General features: G+C 57.5%; 3 protein-coding genes and 1 long non-coding RNA gene across 5 annotated transcripts; 2 read left to right on the top strand and 2 right to left on the bottom strand.

Moving 5' to 3' along the window:
* On the top strand, nt 1825–4663 carry RNF26 (ring finger protein 26). Its single transcript, XM_005667432.3, has one exon. It carries the CDS (start codon nt 2418–2420, stop codon nt 3717–3719), a length of 1302 nt encoding a protein of 433 aa, XP_005667489.1. The 5' UTR covers nt 1825–2417; the 3' UTR covers nt 3720–4663.
* On the bottom strand, nt 6268–8239 carry C1QTNF5 (C1q and TNF related 5). The gene is made up of 3 exons (XM_003129940.3): nt 8059–8239; nt 7515–7771; nt 6268–7159 (listed from the first exon to the last, which is right to left on the bottom strand). The coding sequence occupies exons 1-3, from the start codon at nt 8064–8066 to the stop codon at nt 6642–6644; spliced, it is 783 nt and encodes a 260-aa protein (XP_003129988.2). The 5' UTR covers nt 8067–8239; the 3' UTR covers nt 6268–6641.
* Nucleotides 8374–17058, top strand: LOC110255443. The gene is made up of 3 exons (XR_002335677.1): nt 8374–8482; nt 15796–15856; nt 16912–17058. It is a non-coding gene; the product is annotated as an uncharacterized LOC110255443 (long non-coding RNA).
* On the bottom strand, nt 8476–14398 carry MFRP (membrane frizzled-related protein). 2 transcript variants are annotated; one of them, XM_003129941.4, is made up of 13 exons: nt 14009–14396; nt 13797–13899; nt 13577–13690; nt 13341–13460; nt 12993–13206; nt 12449–12579; nt 12196–12321; nt 11894–11970; nt 10808–10956; nt 10189–10322; nt 9912–10043; nt 9245–9372; nt 8476–9154 (listed from the first exon to the last, which is right to left on the bottom strand). In XM_003129941.4, exons 1-13 carry the CDS (start codon nt 14060–14062, stop codon nt 8930–8932), a joined length of 1707 nt encoding a protein of 568 aa, XP_003129989.1. In that variant the 5' UTR covers nt 14063–14396; the 3' UTR covers nt 8476–8929. The 2 variants fall into 2 exon arrangements, with proteins under 2 accessions (XP_003129989.1, XP_013834929.1); XM_013979475.2 differs by having other exon boundaries at nt 11894–12321; nt 14009–14398.

A 17058-nucleotide genomic window follows, 5' to 3' on the forward strand; every position in this document is an offset into this window, starting at 1 on the left:
GGAAGTTGCAAGTGTGCAGGCAAGGCAAGGAGGCTCTGCCCCTGGATCTGGTGGGCTAGTTTTACCGTCTAGGGAGAGTGGAGGGTAGGAAAAGGACCGCCTCATCCTCTTTCTTTGAGCAGTAGCTCCTCCTTAGTATCAGTGAGGTGTATATTCAAATCAGCCAAAGGGCGGTCCTCAGACTCCTGCCCTTGGTCTGAATCTGAACGCGGGCCTCATCCCATCCCCACCCAATGACCTGAGGCAATTCCCTCACCTCCACTAGTCGAGCAAGCCTGCTTGGTTCTGATGGTTTCTTGAGCAATTATTAACTTACAGTGGTCTCCCAGCGTCCCCTAGGTTTCCCTCTTTACCTATGGTCCCTTACTGGGACTTCTACAACTACCTGTGCCTACTCCATCCCTATCAAATGTATGCTGCATATCTCAGCAGCGTATCAGTGGTGCTTTGGGAAATGAAGGATTCAGGCAGCGTTCTGGGTGGCGTGAAGGGTACAGACACTTTCAGGGGTCCCGACCAGAGTGGAAAGGAAGAGTTCCGTGTGCCAACTAAAAACTGTCCCTAGCCACTGTAATTGCTGACCTTCAACACACCCTGAAATGAGCTCAGGACAGAGGTCAGGAGTGAGGCTGTCTGTGCTCTGGGAAAAACCGGCAGAAGAGGCCTTCAGGTAGTTAGATATTTTCAGATGATTTCATGAGCCCCATTTCTTGTATCTTCTTATATCTAGAAAAGCACTAAAATCATTCATGGATATTCGTGATTAGCAGCAACCTTCTTGTGACCAGAAGCAATTTCCTGCCAAAATGTGTGCTGGATTGCACGCATCCCTTTTCACCAGAATCGCATATATACTTACCAACCCCTTTACCTCTTCGGAGCAGTTCCTCAGAGCTATCTGAGAGGCTGTCTCCCTTGCTATAGCTCTCATTTTGCCCCAAATAAAACAACTCACAACTCTCGTGCTGTGCATTTTCTTTTTTGTTTTTCCCAGTTGACAAACTTAAGTAGGAAATTAAAGCAATGGAGGCCAGGGGAGGGATAAAGATCCCCCAGGAATCCTTAGGCTTCTCGATATAGTTGGAACAGGATCTTATATATTTCGAATATTATTTGAATATTAAAGGAAAGGAGAAATTTTCGAGGAGCCTACTAAGAACATTCAAGCATAGATGTCTAACTAAAGTGCTCAAGTAAACAAATAGGGCCTGGGCTGGGAAGCGTGAGTTATTTCCGGTCTCTGACTGCCTTTTCTCACTGACAATAAAGTAATCTCCTGAGGATGCTGAAAAAAACCCGTGACAGGACTTGAGGAAACAGTTTGGAATAGCAGCTTGGGAATTCCCTGTCACAATCTGTTTCCTCTTAGAAACTGCTTGTGAGCAAGCACGTCTAAAATATTTTTCGTATCCCTAGGGCAACTGTAGGAGCTCAGTAAATGACAGAATAAATGAATGAATGGAGGAGGACGAGGGACCGAATCTGAGGTTGCAGAGGCTGTGCAATCCCAGAGCCCAGCTCAGAGGCACAGACTAGCAACCCACGCCTAAAGGTATCAAACCCACAGGCCTAGAGACAGATGAGCGCGCACATCACCCAGGTCCAAGGCCCTGCTTCTTTAGGGGGCGGAGCTAGGGGGCAGAGTCCTCCTCTGACCAATCACCGCCACAAGGGGGCGGGGAATTCAATGTTTCCGCCCCTCCTTGGTAAATTACTAAATATGTGTGGGCGCCGTTCAAACGGACCAATGAGTGCTCGACGTTTCCTGCGGTTGGACCTCGCCGATTGGCCAGAGTTCATTGTCCCTCCCTCCTTGTCACGCCTCTTGCCCCACCCTTTCGCACACAAGATGGCGGCACCCAGAGGAGTAGAGGCCGCGCCTAGGGTTTGCTGAGGCTCCCTTCCCCACTGCCCCTTCGAGCGCAAAGCGCCGCGAGCCCAGAGGACGGGGGCCGGGCGGGGACAGGGGCACCTGCGTAGCTGGACCGCGAGTCCGCGCCCAGCCTGCGCCGCCCCCACCCGGCCCCGGCCTGACCCCATCCCTTCGGTTCCCGATCTCCTCTCGGTCTGACCCATTGCCCGGCCGTGGTACGCCACCACCAGGCCTCCAAAGCTGAGGTTTCTCCTCCAGCCCGGGATCACCTTCACTTTAGAGATGTTTGGCCTCTTCCCTCCCAAACAGCCTTCCTTCAAAACCGGGACTCCTGGACCGGTACCTGGCCCCCTTTCCCTCCCCTGAGACTCCACTTCCTTCTAACTGGCTTCTTCCTCAGATTCTCCCTGGATTGGAGACTTCTCACCTCCCTTACAAATTAATCCCTGACCCCCTTTCCCCCGCCCCTTAAACATTGACCACCGTGACACCCTTCTAACCGGGAGCCAGATTTCATTTTGTACTAATCCCCATAGCCCCTATCATGGAGGCTGTGTATCTAGTAGTGAATGGGGTGGGCCTGTTGCTGGATGTGCTGACCTTGGTGTTGGACCTCAACTTCCTGCTGGTGTCCTCCCTCCTGGCTTCCCTGGCCTGGCTCCTGGCCTTCATCTACAACCTGCCACACACGGTACTGACTAGTCTTCTACACTTGGGCCGCGGAGTCTTGCTTTCACTGCTGGCCTTGATCGAAACCGTGGTCCGCTTCACCTTTGGGGGCTTGCAGGCCTTGTGTACAGTACTCTACAGTTGCTATTCTGGCCTGGAGAGCTTAAAGCTCCTGGGGCATCTGGCCTCTCATGGGGCACTTAGGAGCCGCGAGATCCTGCACCGGGGCGTCCTCAATATGGTCTCCAGTGGCCATGCTTTGCTGCGCCAGGCCTGTGACATATGTGCCATTACCATGAGCCTGGTGGCCTACGTGATCAACAGCCTGGTCAACATCTGCCTCATTGGCACTCAGAACCTCTTCTCCCTGGTGCTGGCCCTGTGGGATGCAGTGATGGGGCCTCTGTGGAGGATGACAGATGTGGTGGCTGCCTTCCTAGCCCACATTTCCAGCAGTGCTGTGGCCATGTCCATCCTCCTCTGGACCCCCTGCCAACTAGTACTGGAGCTCCTGGCCTCAGCTGCCCGCTTCCTGGCCAGCTTTGTGCTTGTCAATCTCACCGGCCTGGCACTGCTGGCTTGTGTGCTGGCAGTGACGGTGACTGTGTTGCACCCGGACCTCACCTTGAGGCTGGCCAGTCGGGCCTTCAGCCAGCTTCATGCCCGGCCATCCTACCACCGGCTCAGAGAGGATGTTGTGCGGCTTTCTCGTCTAGCACTGGGCTTGGAGGCGTGGCGCCGAGTCTGGAGCCGTAGCTTGCAGCTGGCGAGCTGGCCAAACCGAGGAGGGGCACCTGGGGCCCCCCAGGGTGGCCCTAGGAGGGTGCCCTCAGACAGGACCTGGCGACAGGACACTCTCCCTGAAGCAGGGCCCAGAACAGAGGCGGAAGGGGAGGAGGTCAGGATGGCCAGAATGACAGCTGCCCGGGGCCGGGAGAGGCTCAATGTGGAGGAGCCTATAGCTGGGCAAGACCCGTGGAAGTTGCTGAAGGAGCAAGAGGAGCGGAAGAAGTGTGTTATCTGCCAGGATCAGAGCAAGACAGTGCTGCTTCTGCCGTGTCGGCACCTGTGCCTGTGCCAGGCCTGCACTGAGATCCTGATGCGCCACCCCGTCTACCACCGCAACTGCCCTCTGTGCCGCCGGGGCATCCTGCAGACCCTCAATGTCTACCTCTGAAGACTCTCCCTCCCTGCCCACCCTCCATGCTCCACGTGGCCACCTGCTCTAGGACAGCATTAACACCTGAACTCTGGGGCCTGGCTTGAATCCCCTCCTGCACTCACGGCCATCATGCCAGAACCTCTAAGCCATGGGTCCAGGATACTGAGATGGGAGACTCTGGAAGACTCTGGCTTGGGTGGGGGCAGGGGAACCACTTTTCCCCACAGGGTCCCTGTGACACGGAGGGTGTTGAGTGTGTCGCTCTGCAAGACCCTGAGACTCTTCGCCATGGACTGTCCTCCGGCTTGCCAGGGCCCACCCCGATGCCAGTGTCTGGGGCTCCCCTGCGCTTCTGGTTTTTCTGTTGGGGATTTGTAGGTTCTCTCCCTGCTCCCTCTCTCCTTCCTCCCCAGCTTCTGCAGCCATGCACATCAGTGTCGTTTGGATGTTTTGGCAACTCAAGGGCCTTGGAATGATCTTGAACTTTGCTTTCAGCTGGGGTTCTGAGTCCCTGCAGGCTTTGAGGGTTGTATCTCTCCGGTGCCCTTACAGCTGCCACTTCTACCTGGCATGCTCTTCTGAGGCCCCCTCCCAGTCTGACCCAAGAGCTGGGATCAGGAGCTAAGCCCCAGGGGTGTGTGTGTGTGCGGGGGTGTGTGTGTGTGCGCGTGCGTGTGCACTTTTGCACTTGGCCTTGGGACCATGTACCCTCTGGCGCCCCAGCACTACTGGGAGCCTCAGGAGGGACTGCCGGATTTCTACTCTTATCCCTTTCACTCCCCACATCACAGAGAAAAACGCATTCCCCTTCTGTTTGTCTCTCCTGGCCCTGCAGAGGGCAGACTGTGCTCATGTCACTAGGGTCCAAATATAGAGGGTGCCGGGGCAGAGGGGCACGCAGCTCCCTGAGGGGTCTGCCTGGCCCAGGTTCCAGTGAATAAAGTTCTGTTACAGCTCCAGTGGCCTCTGTGTGCGTCCTTGCAAGGGTCACCTGTCGTCAGTGTCCTTCGTTCCCGCTGGAGTCACAGGTGTGGTTGGTGGTGGACCTGGCAGGGGAAGAGGTAAGACCCGGTGGGGGTTCTGTGCCTTGGGGAGAGCCCGTGCCAGGGGTGACTGCATTCACTTTCACCCCCTCCAGTTTGTTCCCTGTCACGTGCATGGCTTTTGGAAAGCTCTGCCTATCTTAGATCAGTTTTCCCAGAACTGAGCCCTAGTAGAGAGGACTGTGAACTTTCTCACCCCTTGAGTCAGCCCTCCCAGCTTTTCCTCTGGTGCTGCGCTTCCCAGGAGGGAACTTGGGGTCCCTGCTGCCTGGAGTCCAACCCACCCTCAGATCCCTGGAGGAGTTGGTATTTGTCTTCGTGTCTTTGAGTGGTGCTGTGATGGGCTGGAGTGTGGCCGTGGGACCTCCTGGTGGAGAGCTGGCTGGTCTGTGTAGCTTGCTATTCGGCCCAGTCCCCATGGGTCATCTGTACCTCCACAGGACCTGTAGAACGGGGGACACTACCCCGTAACTGTAAGTTAAACCTAGGAGCATAATGCCAGGGACAGTCTTCTGGAAGAGAGGGCAAGAAGGAAAAAGAGGAGGTCAGGAAGCAACTCTGAGGAGAGGCCCCTCCACTTTCTCTTGAGTTGAGAGCTTGAGCTGATGTGGGCTGGCAAACCCTGGTTCTCAGGCACTGGGTTGGGAGTGGGGCAGGGGCTGGCTTCTACGGATCAGGGAGGGGAGCCTTGAAGGGGCTTTGTGGCTAGCCTCAGACTTAGTGGAGCGGCCCAGCTCAGTAGGGGAGAGTTCCCACATCCACCTTAGAGTTGGGAGGCCTGAGGAAGGGCTTTTTTCCCCCTTCCCCCAACCCTGCAAAGGGAGCTTGGCTCCTTCCAGTCTCTGTTTAAAGTGAGGATAAACATTTTATGAGAGAAGATAAACTTCCTGAGCTGGGAGAAAAAAACCCTTTTTTCCTTCAGCCCCCATCTGGATGCTATTGGCAGACCTCAATAGCCTCTCTCCCACTAACAATCCTGGTAGTCAGGAGCTCAAGCAACCTAGGGTCATTGCTGCATTCTGGAACTGGGACGCCCCCTTGTGGCCATCTCCAAAATGACTTACCTCTAGACATCCAAGGGCACTCCACTCCCCTGGCATGGGGGACAGAGAAATAGCTTTGGAGTTACATAGCGACCGGGCAAACAGCCAGAGCAGTCATGAATGAAAATCCTGGGCTCCTTTTAGTTGGTCAGGGCAGGGGTGTGTGTGATGAAATCACAGCCAGTCCATATACTATCAATGAGTTGGAAAAAGGGGCTTCCTTTTGGGGCTGGAGCCCCATACCAGGACACCCTCCTCAGCAGGCCACTCCTGTTCACAACCTTTACAGCTTAGGCAGAAGCTCTGTGGAGCAGCCTTTCACCTGGGCCTGCTTCCTGTGTCTCCTGCCCCACAGCTCCATCCAGCCTAAGAGCCCTCCCGTCTGCCTGAGCACCCTCTCCCCACTCCTTCCCACCACCACCCCAGTTTCAGGATCAGGGCATCCCCACCATTAAAGAAGAAAGGCTGAAGCCAGTAGGAGGTTTTCTTAGATTTATTGAATGATCTCTGAGAAAAGAGCCCAGGAACAGGAGAGATGAGGGAGGACCCAGAGAAGCAGAGGACCAGGAAAGGAGCACCCCACTTTGGGGTTCTGGGCCAGAACAACTGGGGGGACCCTGCCAGCACAGCGCACTCCTTTGGTCTAGGGCAGAAATCCAGCCACTGCCCCATGCTGCCAGCCCTGATCTCAGAGTCTCTGTCCCCATTCCCTGAGGCAGCAGAAGGGAGAGGCCCCCATCCCACCTCTGCAGTCCTACACAACATTCCAGGGGGGCCAGCCCTCCAGGATGATGTGGCCCTCAGTGTCACACCTCGGAGTGAGAGAGCACGGGCTCACTTTCCAGCGGGCATCAAGCAAAGACAGGGGAGCTGTGCCAATCGGAATACACTAGAAATCCAGAGAAGGTGCTGTCTGTCTTGATGCTGGCATAGATGCCAATGTAGTCACCCACGCCCACCTGTACCCACACCTGGTCCTCGGGCTCCAGCCTCACCATGGCGCCCCCGGAGAGCGAGGCTGGCTTGGGCCACCCCCCAAAGAACTGGAAGAAAGAGGCGATGGACTCGCCATTCTTGACCAGATCGAACTGCAGGCTAGCCCTGTAGACGGTGGCGTGGACGGCGAAGTAGTAGACCCCGGGCACCTGGCAGGTGAACTTGCCCGTGACGGCGTCGTAATGTCCCTGCTCGTTCACCAGCACGCGGTCGAAGGGTAGGGGCGCGTCCGATGGCGGTGGCACTCGGCTCTCGGAGCGCTTGGCGCTGAAGGCGGAGCGCGGAGGCACTGAGCACTCGCCCGCAGGCCCCATCGCCCCCACCGGGCCCGCCTCTCCTCGCGGCCCGGGCTCCCCACGCGGCCCCGGGAGGCCTGCGGGGCGTGGGGGAGAAGCGGAGCGGTTAGGGTGTGCCCGCTGCTCCTCCCTCATCCACCCTCAGCCTCCCAGCCACCACTGCCCGGCCGGGGCCGCCTTGCGCCCCAGGGCTCCCTCCCCTCTTCCTACAGGGCTTGGGGCAGATCTGAGGATCCCAGGGGTTGTGGCTCCCGCCGCTGAGTCACCCTCTCCTCTCCCGGCTCTGGGAGCCGCCGGAGTCGGGAGTGGGGGTGGGGTGTGGGACAGGAGCGGCGCCCCCTTGGTGGGAAGATCGAGCCCCGGGCCCGGAGAGCGGAATCGGGCCGGGCTAGCTCCGACGTCCCCACGGATCGCAGCGGAGGCGCCTCTTACCCGGCCTCCCGCCCTCGCCTTTCTCTCCCGGAGCCCCGGGCGCGCCGTCGCGGCCATCGCGGCCGTCGCGGCCGGGCAGGCCCTGGCTGCCGTGGTGGCCCGGCGTGCCAGGAAGGCCGGGGTGCCCTGGGCACAGGCTGGGGATCTTGTTGTCGTCCAGTGGGGGCGAGCCGGCCGCGAGACCCAGGAGCAGCAGGGCGAGGAGCGGCCTCATGGCGCCGGCACGCGGAGCCCAGACGCCGGGGGCCTCTGGTCGTCTGTGGGCCGGGCAGGACAGGAGTCGGGACCCAGAATCCCGCGACAAGCCTCGCTCCCGGCCTCGGCGTGGTCGGCGTGGGACCCACCCCACTGCCATGCGCCTGAGAGAGGCTGAGCGGCCGCGGGAGGATGAAGAACCCGGCGCCCCTAGATCCGAGAACCCCCGGGAGCACCGCGCAGCGGGGAAGGGAGAGGCCGACCCTCCCTCCCCCTCCCCCACGGGCCGGCGCCCAGGCTTTCCCACAGTCCCCTCCCCCAACTCCGTTTCCCCGCCCCCCCCACTCACCCCTCCATCCTGGCTCGGGGGAAGCTCGCGCTCTCTCTGGCCTCCTTTGGGGCGCGCTACTCCGGACCCTCCAGCTGAGCCCTGCTGCCTGCCCTGCACTTCTCTCTAGCCCCTGCCCTCGGCGCCTCCCTGGCCCTGGGTCGTTCCTTGCCGGCTGCTCTGCTCCTCCCAGACTCCAAGAGGAAACCAGTTGTTCAGGGGCCAAGAACCCGGGCTGGGAAATAGCAGGGAAATAACTCGTGGTGTCGCCCGGCGGCCGGCCAAAGTTTGGGAGAGAAAAGAGAGAGAGAGAGAGATTTGAGCCAGGCACAGAGAGGCAGAACCGCGAGAGACAGATGCTCAGGGCGCCTACAACTCCAAGGAGCAGGCAGGAGAGATGGTGCTGTGACAGAGACCAAGGGCAACACTCTAGACCAGGAGAAAGGTAAGATGAGACCTGAGGGTGGAAGGTTCCAGCAGCAGTAGACAAAGCAGCTTCCCAGTGCTCAGAACAGGGCTTGCCATGTAACTAAGCACTCAGTACATTTTTGTTGAGTAAATGAAAATGTCAGAAGGTGAGTGGCGGAGAGCCTGAAAAAGCAGGTAGCAAATTGGGGTCAGAGGCTTGGGTGGGAAGTGGTCCAGATTGTTGGTGGTATAGGTGGTGGAGTCAGGCCAGCTGTTTGCAGCAGCTGGAGCAAGTAAAGGGATGGGGAGGGATCTGGGAAGGTGGGAGGGTCCCATTAGCCCCAAGGACTTCTCTTCCCCTCCCTGGGGAGACCCAGAGGAGATGGGCAGAGTCCCATGCTGGCCCCCTTCCTTTGCTTCTCTGCTTGCCTGCCCTGATAGGCAAAGGAGGATGGGCAGCAGAGGGCAGGGGCCGGCTTCAAGGTCAGGGCTGGGCACAAGACTCCAGGCCAGCTGCCTCGGGCAGCCTGTTGCAGTTGAAGGGCCAGGGGGTGCCCAGGAGTGCCAGGCCAGACTGGCACTGGCGCTCTGCCTCCTGGCAGACAGAGCGGCAAGGGGGAAGGACACTGCCTAGCGGGGTGCAGTGGGGCACAAGCAGCCCGCAAAGGAGCCTCCGGAAATTCTGGTAGCAGGGCAGACTTGTCAGGCTCTGTGGAAGAAGGAGATCAGCCCTCAGGCATCCTGCTCCCCAGGTTCCCTCCCCTTTCTGGGGGTCCCTCATTATCTCTGCGCAGAGCACCTTGTAACCTCTGAGGAGCTCCACCACCTCCTCCTGGGTGGCCATGCCCACCCAGATGTTAGGGAAGGCCGTGGTGTTGTAGCTCAGACCGATGCACATCTCCACCTGGACAGGCTCACAGGCCAGCTCTGCAAGGATGGGAGGGGAGGGTCACTCTGGGGAACACTCACAAGTCACCTAATTGCTCTGTATGGGTCAGATGGGGGTTGTCGTGAGGATCAGAGATAACAGGGAGAGATGCTTTATACATGTTGAGGATTCCTCTTCTCGAGAATGGGCATTATTCGCCAGCCCTGCGCATCAGGGAGCATGGGGCCTCAACATCAGCAGGACTGCTGGGCCTCTGGAAGGAGTGCCCCTCCTCTCACCCACATCTTTGAGGTGGGCCCTGGAGAGGGCTGGTTTGACAAGGCTGGACTGGTTCTTGAAGCTGTCAACTCCCAGATTCCCATTTCCTTTAGGGGTGACCCTAAATGCCTTTGCCCCCATTGGGGGAGAATCCAGGACTTGGTGAAGGGGTCCGGAGTCAGGATAGTGGGTCCCCTGCCCCCGTCAGGGAGGAGAGGGGTGGCTGCTATGAAGTGTGCCAGGGGGTTTCTATACATGGGCATGCAGCCTGTTCAGGCCTGCAGTCCCTGGCTGCGGTGCCCTGGGGGAAGCTCCTCACCTGGGGGTGGGAACAAGGGGCTGCTGCAGTTGTCACCACTGCTCTCTGCACAGTCTCTCCATAAACCACACATCCACTGCAGACTCTTACACCCTGCATCCCGGCAGGAGAGCTCTCCAGGTCCACAGGGCTCTGCAGGCACAGGGGGCGTGGCAGTGCCCCAGAACATGCCTGTACTCCTGCTGCCTTCACAGTGCCCCAACCAGGGTCCAGAGCCCTTCTCTAGTCTTCTGGAGGCGCCTCTCCTGCCCACACCCACTCGCCCATGGCCACCTACTCTCTGTGGCATTGAGGGCCTGGTAGGTGGCCGAGAAGCCCCCACCGCTGATGCCATGATCTGTCCTAAAAAGGACAGCCAGCTGGTGGTACGAGGAGATGAGGCGCTGGGGTGGCGGTTCTGCTCCACAGAACCTGCCGGAAGCAAACAGCAGTCCTGGTGCAGGAGCCCTTGGCCCAGCCAGCGTGCACAAGGTCCCCTGCGGGGCTGGCGTGGCACTGGGTGCTCCAGGGGATGCCAGAGGGCATGGGAGGCATGGTCGCTGACTCCTGGAACTTAGGGGCTGGTGAGGAAGACAGGTATTCAGTAGACAAAGTACTAAACAAACAAACTGCTTGAACTTGAGCCACTTTGAGCTGGGGGAGATCAGTGAGCATTCTTGTGGGCGTGGGAATGGACCTGGGTTGGGGAGAGGCCTGGGAAGGGCCTCCTGGGGAAGGTGAGAGGGGCAGATACAAAGGTACGCAGGTGAGGAAGGACAAGCCTTTTTGGGGGTGACAGTGAGGAGACCTCTGGCTTGAAGCTCGGGGACAAGGGGGCTTATTTGTAGGAAGCCTTGACCGTTGGACTGTGGAGGATGGGGTTTCTCCTTGGCCCCTTCCACTGGCTCTGCTGATACCTGCCCAGGAGGCTGAGGGCCCCTGAGTTGCTGGTCTCATAAACTTCCACATAGTCAAACTTGCACGCGTCCTGAGTGTCCAGGCTGAAGTTGTGAAACTGCAGTTCTATGCCATGTCCAGCGGGCACTGAGATATGCCAGGTGCAAAGCTGCCGGGGCGGGGGGCACAGATGGAGTAATTTACCTTCTCCAGGTAGGTAAGGTCTGTGAGGCCAGGCTGCGCTTCACATGGGCTTCCCCCTGATGCAGGCGGGGTAGGGAGTAGGTGGGCCCTGACCACTGTTCCCAGCATCAGTGGCCGAAGGGCCTTTTTACTTGTGGGCTCTCAGAGATAAGCTTACCCAGCACGGGAACATCTGGAAACCCAGGAAACACTTCATAATCATTCACTTCCTGCCTGCTTGACCTTCCCAGGTACAAGGCAGTATCTGCCAAGCTGTTTTATTCCCTTTATTTCTTTCTTTCTCTCTCTCTCTTTTTTTTTTTTTTTTTTTTTTGTCTTTTTGGCATTTCTTGGGCCGCTCTTGTGGCATATGGATGTTCCCGGGCTAGGGGTCTAATCGGAGCTGAAGCCACCGGCCTACGCCAGAGCCATAGCAACGCGGGATCTGAGCCGAGTCTGCAACCTACACCACAGCTCACGGCAATGCTGGATCCTTAACCCACTGAGCAAGGCCAGGGATCGAACCCGCAACCTCATGGTTCTTAGTCGGATTCGTTAACCACTGCGCCATGACGGGAACTCCTCTCTTTCTTCTTTTCTTTTTACAGCCACATCTGCAGCGTATGGAAGTTCCCAGGCTAGGGGTCTGATCAGAGCTGCAGCTGCGGGCCTACACCACAGCCACAGCAATGACAGATCCGAGCCACATCTGTGAACAGCACCACAGCTTGTGGCAACAGCAGATCCTTAACCCACTGAACGAGGCCAGGAATAGAACCTGCATCCTTAGGGATACTAGTTGGGTTCTTAACCCACTGAACTGCATCAGAAACTCCTGCTATGCTGTTTTCAATTATACTAACCCGGATGCTCAGGTATGCCCACGTGCACCACACCACCCTCCCCAGAGAGCTCTGGCTTACCTGGTGGTGAGGATACTGTTGCAGGTAGATGGGAGCAGAGAGCATGCCCTGGAGCCCAGTCAGGTTCCCCCCACACCCTGTACAGGGGCAGAGGGGCTCATGAGTTTGCCAGGTCTGGGCCTTCACCCAGTAGGGCTGGCATTGACGGCAGAGGAGTTTTGGCCATGCCTGTGGGGAAACAAATTCTGGGCCAAAAGAGTAACCAGGCAGGTTTGGGGCTGGGCCAGGCCTGAGGAAGACGGCCTCAACCTGGATCAGATGCCTGAAGACAGTGCCCGCCCTGAGGCTGGTGGGGGCCATACCTGAGAACTTGGCACTGCAGTTGGTTTCATCACTGCCATCAGCACAGTTGGCAAAACCATCGCACACTGAGTCAGGTAGCAGGCAGACGAGCTGGTCACAGGGGAACTCATCGTGGGCACAGCTCCCTGGGGGTGGGCATCTGGATTCAGGACCCCCCACCCCCCTGGAGTCTCCAACCCTTTTGCCAGTGGCTGGAGGGGAGGGAATTGGACCATAGACAGGTCACTGGGGATGGGGTGGGAGTTTTCTCACCGTGCCCTGGGGCTACAGCCTGGTACCAGGCGTGGAAGCCAGATCCTTCCACGCTGCTGTCAGAGACGAAGGCCACCTGGAGGTGGCTGGCGTTGGTGTTGAGTGTGGGGGGAGGCACCCTCCCACACACTCTGTAAGAAGCCAGGTTGGGGTGATGGACGTGCAGAGCTCAGGTCCAGCCAGAGTGGAGCCTGCCTGGGCCCTGTGGTCCTCATTCCTCAAGCCCCTTCCTGGTGACAGTGTGTCAAAGAGGCTCCTTTCCCACGGAGCTCTGACCACCGTGGCCCTTGCACATCCAACCTCGCAGCATTCATTTATGGGAAAGAGAGCCAGGAGCTCCGATTTCCAGATTTGGAAACTGAGGTCAGAGAGGGGAACGTGACCTTCCCAAGGTCATAGAACAAGACGGTGGCAGAGCTGGGCCCAGAGACCAAGTCTCTCCATTTCCTCCCAGTCAAGCCTTTCCTATTGCAGCTCCCTCGTTCTGCCCTCCAGACAGCGGTTCAGGATGGGGGTGGGATCTCCTGGGGGCAGAGGAACCCACCTGAGGAGGGGGCCTTCAGGCTCGGGGGAGATTTCCAAGCGATCAAAAAGACAAGAAGCCACCCCCTCTATGCTGAGAGCTTCAATCTTGAGCTGTATAGCATGGTCTGTGGCCACCTGGATATGCCACACGCAGTAGGTGTTGGGTGGGTAAGGGTCTGGGTAGTTGGGGCTGTTGAAGAAGCCCCTTGGGCCAGGAAGGAGGCCCCCACAGGCTGCAGAGATGGAAGTTAGAGTTCAGAGGTCAAAAGGAGGGAACTTATTTTTTTCCCCAAGGTGCCTCTTTCTGGCACCCTCACCCCACCCCGGCTGCCATCTTGAGCCCTTCCCCAGGAAGATCTGCCCTTACTGGACTGGGGTGTGGGGCTCATGCCTGCCTCCAGTTGCCCTTTAGGGGCCCCAGTGGTGGTGAAGCCTCGGGAAGGCGGTAGATGAAAGGCGGCCTCAGATGGGGATGCAGCCTGCAATTCTGGAGGCAGGAAGAAGGGGGGTAGGACTCAGAGGAGCTGGATCCCTTGGAGGCGATGGACTGCTCCTGGAGTCTCACTCTAAAGCCATTCTTCCCAGCAGGCCCCAGGTACTTACGGGCCAGGATGATGGCCACCAGCAGCCCGAGCAGCAGGAGCAGCAGGCTGGCCAGCAGGAGGACACACAGCCAGGAGAAGCGGCAGTCTGGCTGCAGCCCTCGGGGGCGCTGACCTGTGGTGGGTGGGATTCTGAGAGCCCTTTCCTTGGGCATCTCTCACACAGCCCTCAGCTCCTGTGCCTTTTTGTCCTACCCCCAGGCCACCCCTGAAATGGTTACCATGCCAGGGAGCTCGGAAGCGGCCGCTGGGGTCCTCCCGGAAGGCAGGTGGAGGGCGAGGCAGCCCTGATTCAGGCTCAAAAGCAGGATTGCAGAACTCCGTCTGAAGGGAGAGACTTGAGAGCTTGAGAACTGGCAGTTGTGTTGACCGGGCACTGCCAGCCCGGGGCAGGCCTCTTGGTCTTGCAGGAGTGGCCCTCTGTGACTCTTACCTTGCTCAGCTCTGTTGTCTCCACACAGAGGATGATATCTGAGCAGTCCTTCATGGCTCTAGGCTCTGCATTGCCTTCTGGAGTTCCCGTGACAGCCCAAGACCCCAAAGGGCCCACTCCGTGCCCCTAAACCGCCTATCAAAGGAGCAGCCTCTACTCTCTGAGGGCGGGGGCTGCCAGGTCAGACCAACTCTCCAGCTGCCCTTGGCAGACTGATTCGGGCTACTGGCTGTTCTGCCTCTGTGTGGGGGAAGGGACAGCAGCCAGAAGGAATTCGCAATGGCATGAAAACGGTCCCTTAATCCAACTCAGCTGAGGATGCTGAGGTCAAGACCCTGGCACAGGGCAGCAGTCCTTAAAGGCACAGGAAGCGAAGTGCTCTGTGGTGGTTGTGGGGAGTGACGGGGAGCTGGCCACCCCCTTCCTAACCTCACCGAGGTGTTGAGGGAGGTCTGAGGGGTGCTGGGAGGGAAGGGGGATGGGGGCGGGGGGAGGTGGCTGCAGGCATGAAGGAACCTTCAAATAAGGATTTGGCAGCTTCAAGCTGTGAGTCCCAGGGGCTCTCGACGAAGCCGGCGGCCCATCTGGGTGATTGAGGCATTAGCCAAGCCTGGGTCTTTGCAAATCCTCCTAAAGCACCTGGGTGCCCAGGACAAGGAGATAAGCCATTATGGGGCAGAACAGGTGCATACTGATGGAAGTAGGGGAGCTTGTAGGGTTGACTGCCTCTTCCTGGGTCCCCTCAGCTGGCAGGAGGAAGTTAGAAGTGCCCGTGGCCTTGGAGGGAGGGGTCAGGATGGGCCCTTCAGATGGACCGTGGAGCCGGGCAGGTGTGCCATCTGCTGCTGCAGGACCGAAACCTTGCACACCACATCGCTCCTCGCCTCTCTCTCCGTGAATGAGGTTTCCTTGGAAAATCCCAGCCTGGCGCAGCACTCCTCGAGGAGAAGGAAAAGGGATTGTTGATCTGGTTTGTGTTAGCCATACTCAGCCGAGTCTCTGAGTTGGGCAGGGCAGGAGGCGGGGAGGCCGCGTAATATTTCTGGCTACCCTTTGCACAAGGTCTGTTATGTATTAGACCCTGGGTGAGAAGAGGTCCTACGTGCGGTTTCTCTCCTTGACTCACTCTGTGAGGTAGCAGAACTGTTTACAGATGATGGCCTAAGGCTCTGAGAGGTTAAGTAAATTCCCCAAGGTCCTACGGCCGGTAAGATATGGAGACAAGGGTTGAACCCAGGATCGGGTAAATCCAAAGCGCCCATTTTCTGTGACTCACCTCTTTGGCCCTGCACTGGCCTGAGGCGGGCTGGTGACAGAGGGGGACAAAGTGAAAAACCCCGTGGGGAGAGAGGAAACACGGGAGGGGACCTGTGATCCGAAGGCAGCTCTCTTCACCCTCGGGAGAGCCTCCCCCCCCCCGACCCCAATCCCCCTGCCCCGAGAGTCCCAGGCTGCTTTTGTCTAAGGAATAAGCTTTTCCTTGGACCTGGGATGTGACTGCTTTTAGAGGGTTTGAGAGGTTGAAAGCATTGACAGGATAACACAGCCACGTTCTTTTTCCTTCTCTCTTTCGCTGGTGGGTGCACAGCGTGACTTCCAGAGGCTGCTCCCGTGGGCTTAAGCCAGGGTGGCGATGCAAAACGATGCTCCCCTTTTTACTAATTTCTTTTGGTTTTGGAAAATGTAGTTTAAAGAAAATGTTATTTATGTTAGCATGTAAAGTGTTTACTGTTATTTTTAAATTTGTTATTTAAAAATTCATAAGACAATATTTGACTTTCTTTCAGGTCTGCTTTTACCATGGTAAATGTTGATAGCTATAAGAAGCAGGGGGACTCCCTGGAAAAGGTGGGCATCTAGTCTAAAGTTAGACGGTTGAAAAAGATTTTTTTTTTTTTTGCTATTTCTTGGGCCGATCCCGCGGCATATGGAGGTTCCCAGGCTAGGGGTCGAATCGGAGCTGTAGCCACCGGCCTATGCCAGAGCCACAGCAACGCTGGATCCGAGCCGCGTCTGCAACCTACACCACAGCTCACGGCTACACCACAGCTCACGGCAACGCCGGATCATTAACCCACTGAGCAAAGGCAGGGACCGAACCTGCAACCTCATGGTTCCTAGTCGGATTCGTTAACCACTGCGCCACGACGGGAACTCCCTGAAAAAGATTTTTAACAAGGAGAACTTGGGGGTTAGGTAAGGATTCCAGAAAGGAGGGGTGCTTAGCATGGTGGGCCTAGGGAGTCTGGCTTGTAACCCATTTTAGGCAGGGGGTGGCTTGGTCAGAACTGGGTCTTAGATTTTCTTTTCTTTTTTTTTTTTTTTTTGCCTTTTTATGCCTTTTCTAGGGCCGCTTCCCTCGGCATATGGAGGTTCCCAGGCTAGGGTCTAATTGGAGCTGTAGCCACTGGCCTACGCCAGAGCCACGGCAACTTGGGATCTGAACCGAGTCTGCGACCCACACCACAGCTCATGGCAATGCCAGATCCTTAACTCACTGAGCGAGGTCAGGGATCGAACCTGCAACCTCATCATTCCTAGTCGGATTCATTAACCACTGCGCCACGATGGGAACTCCAGAACTGGTCTTAGAATGGTCCCTGTTTGTGGGAAGATGGTGGAAAGTAGGCAGAGGGAGGTTGGGAGCAGGAAGCTCCACAGCCGTCCTCTGCTGCACCCCGGTTCTGCTGGTGCAGGCGCCCCTGCAATTGGCCACTCCATGAAAGCATTTCTAGGAGAGCAGCTAAGCCGCTCGGTGAGGGGTCAGGGCAGGTGGGAGAATGGCCCGGGTAAAGGGACAAGGAGAGAAGCAGAACGCAGACCCCTCAACTCATCGTCTTGTTTGACCCTCATAACAGCCCTGGGAGGTAAGGTCAGGAGCTGTTTTTGTTCCCATTGTCCAGATGTAACTGAGTGCCAGAGTCACATAGCTGGAAAGGAGCAGCACTGGGGTTCGGAGCTGGGTCTGCTGGATTCCTCATTTTCAGCTTTTGGTTCGTTCCCCCCTTTCCTTTGATTTTTCTTTCCTTTCTTTTACATTTTAAAATTTA

The sequence above is a fragment of the Sus scrofa genome, chromosome 9 (genome assembly GCF_000003025.6).
Source record: "Sus scrofa isolate TJ Tabasco breed Duroc chromosome 9, Sscrofa11.1, whole genome shotgun sequence".
NCBI lineage: Eukaryota > Metazoa > Chordata > Mammalia > Artiodactyla > Suidae > Sus > Sus scrofa.

Coding starts and splice junctions, on each gene's coding strand:
- RNF26 (XM_005667432.3), top strand. CDS start 2,418: ATGGAGGCTGTGTATCTAGTAGTGAATGGGGTGGGCCTGTTGCTGGAT.
- C1QTNF5 (XM_003129940.3), bottom strand. Junction 7,160..7,514: donor AGGCGAGGGCGGGAGGCCGG/GTAAGAGGCGCC, acceptor CACGCCCCGCAG/GCCTCCCGGGGCCGCGTGGG.
- MFRP (XM_013979475.2), bottom strand. CDS start 14,062: ATGAAGGACTGCTCAGATATCATCCTCTGTGTGGAGACAACAGAGCTG. Junction 13,900..14,008: donor AGACAACAGAGCTGAGCAAG/GTAAGAGTCACA, acceptor CTCTCCCTTCAG/ACGGAGTTCTGCAATCCTGC. Junction 10,957..11,893: donor AACAGTATCCTCACCACCAG/GTAAGCCAGAGC, acceptor CCGCCCCGGCAG/CTTTGCACCTGGCATATCTC.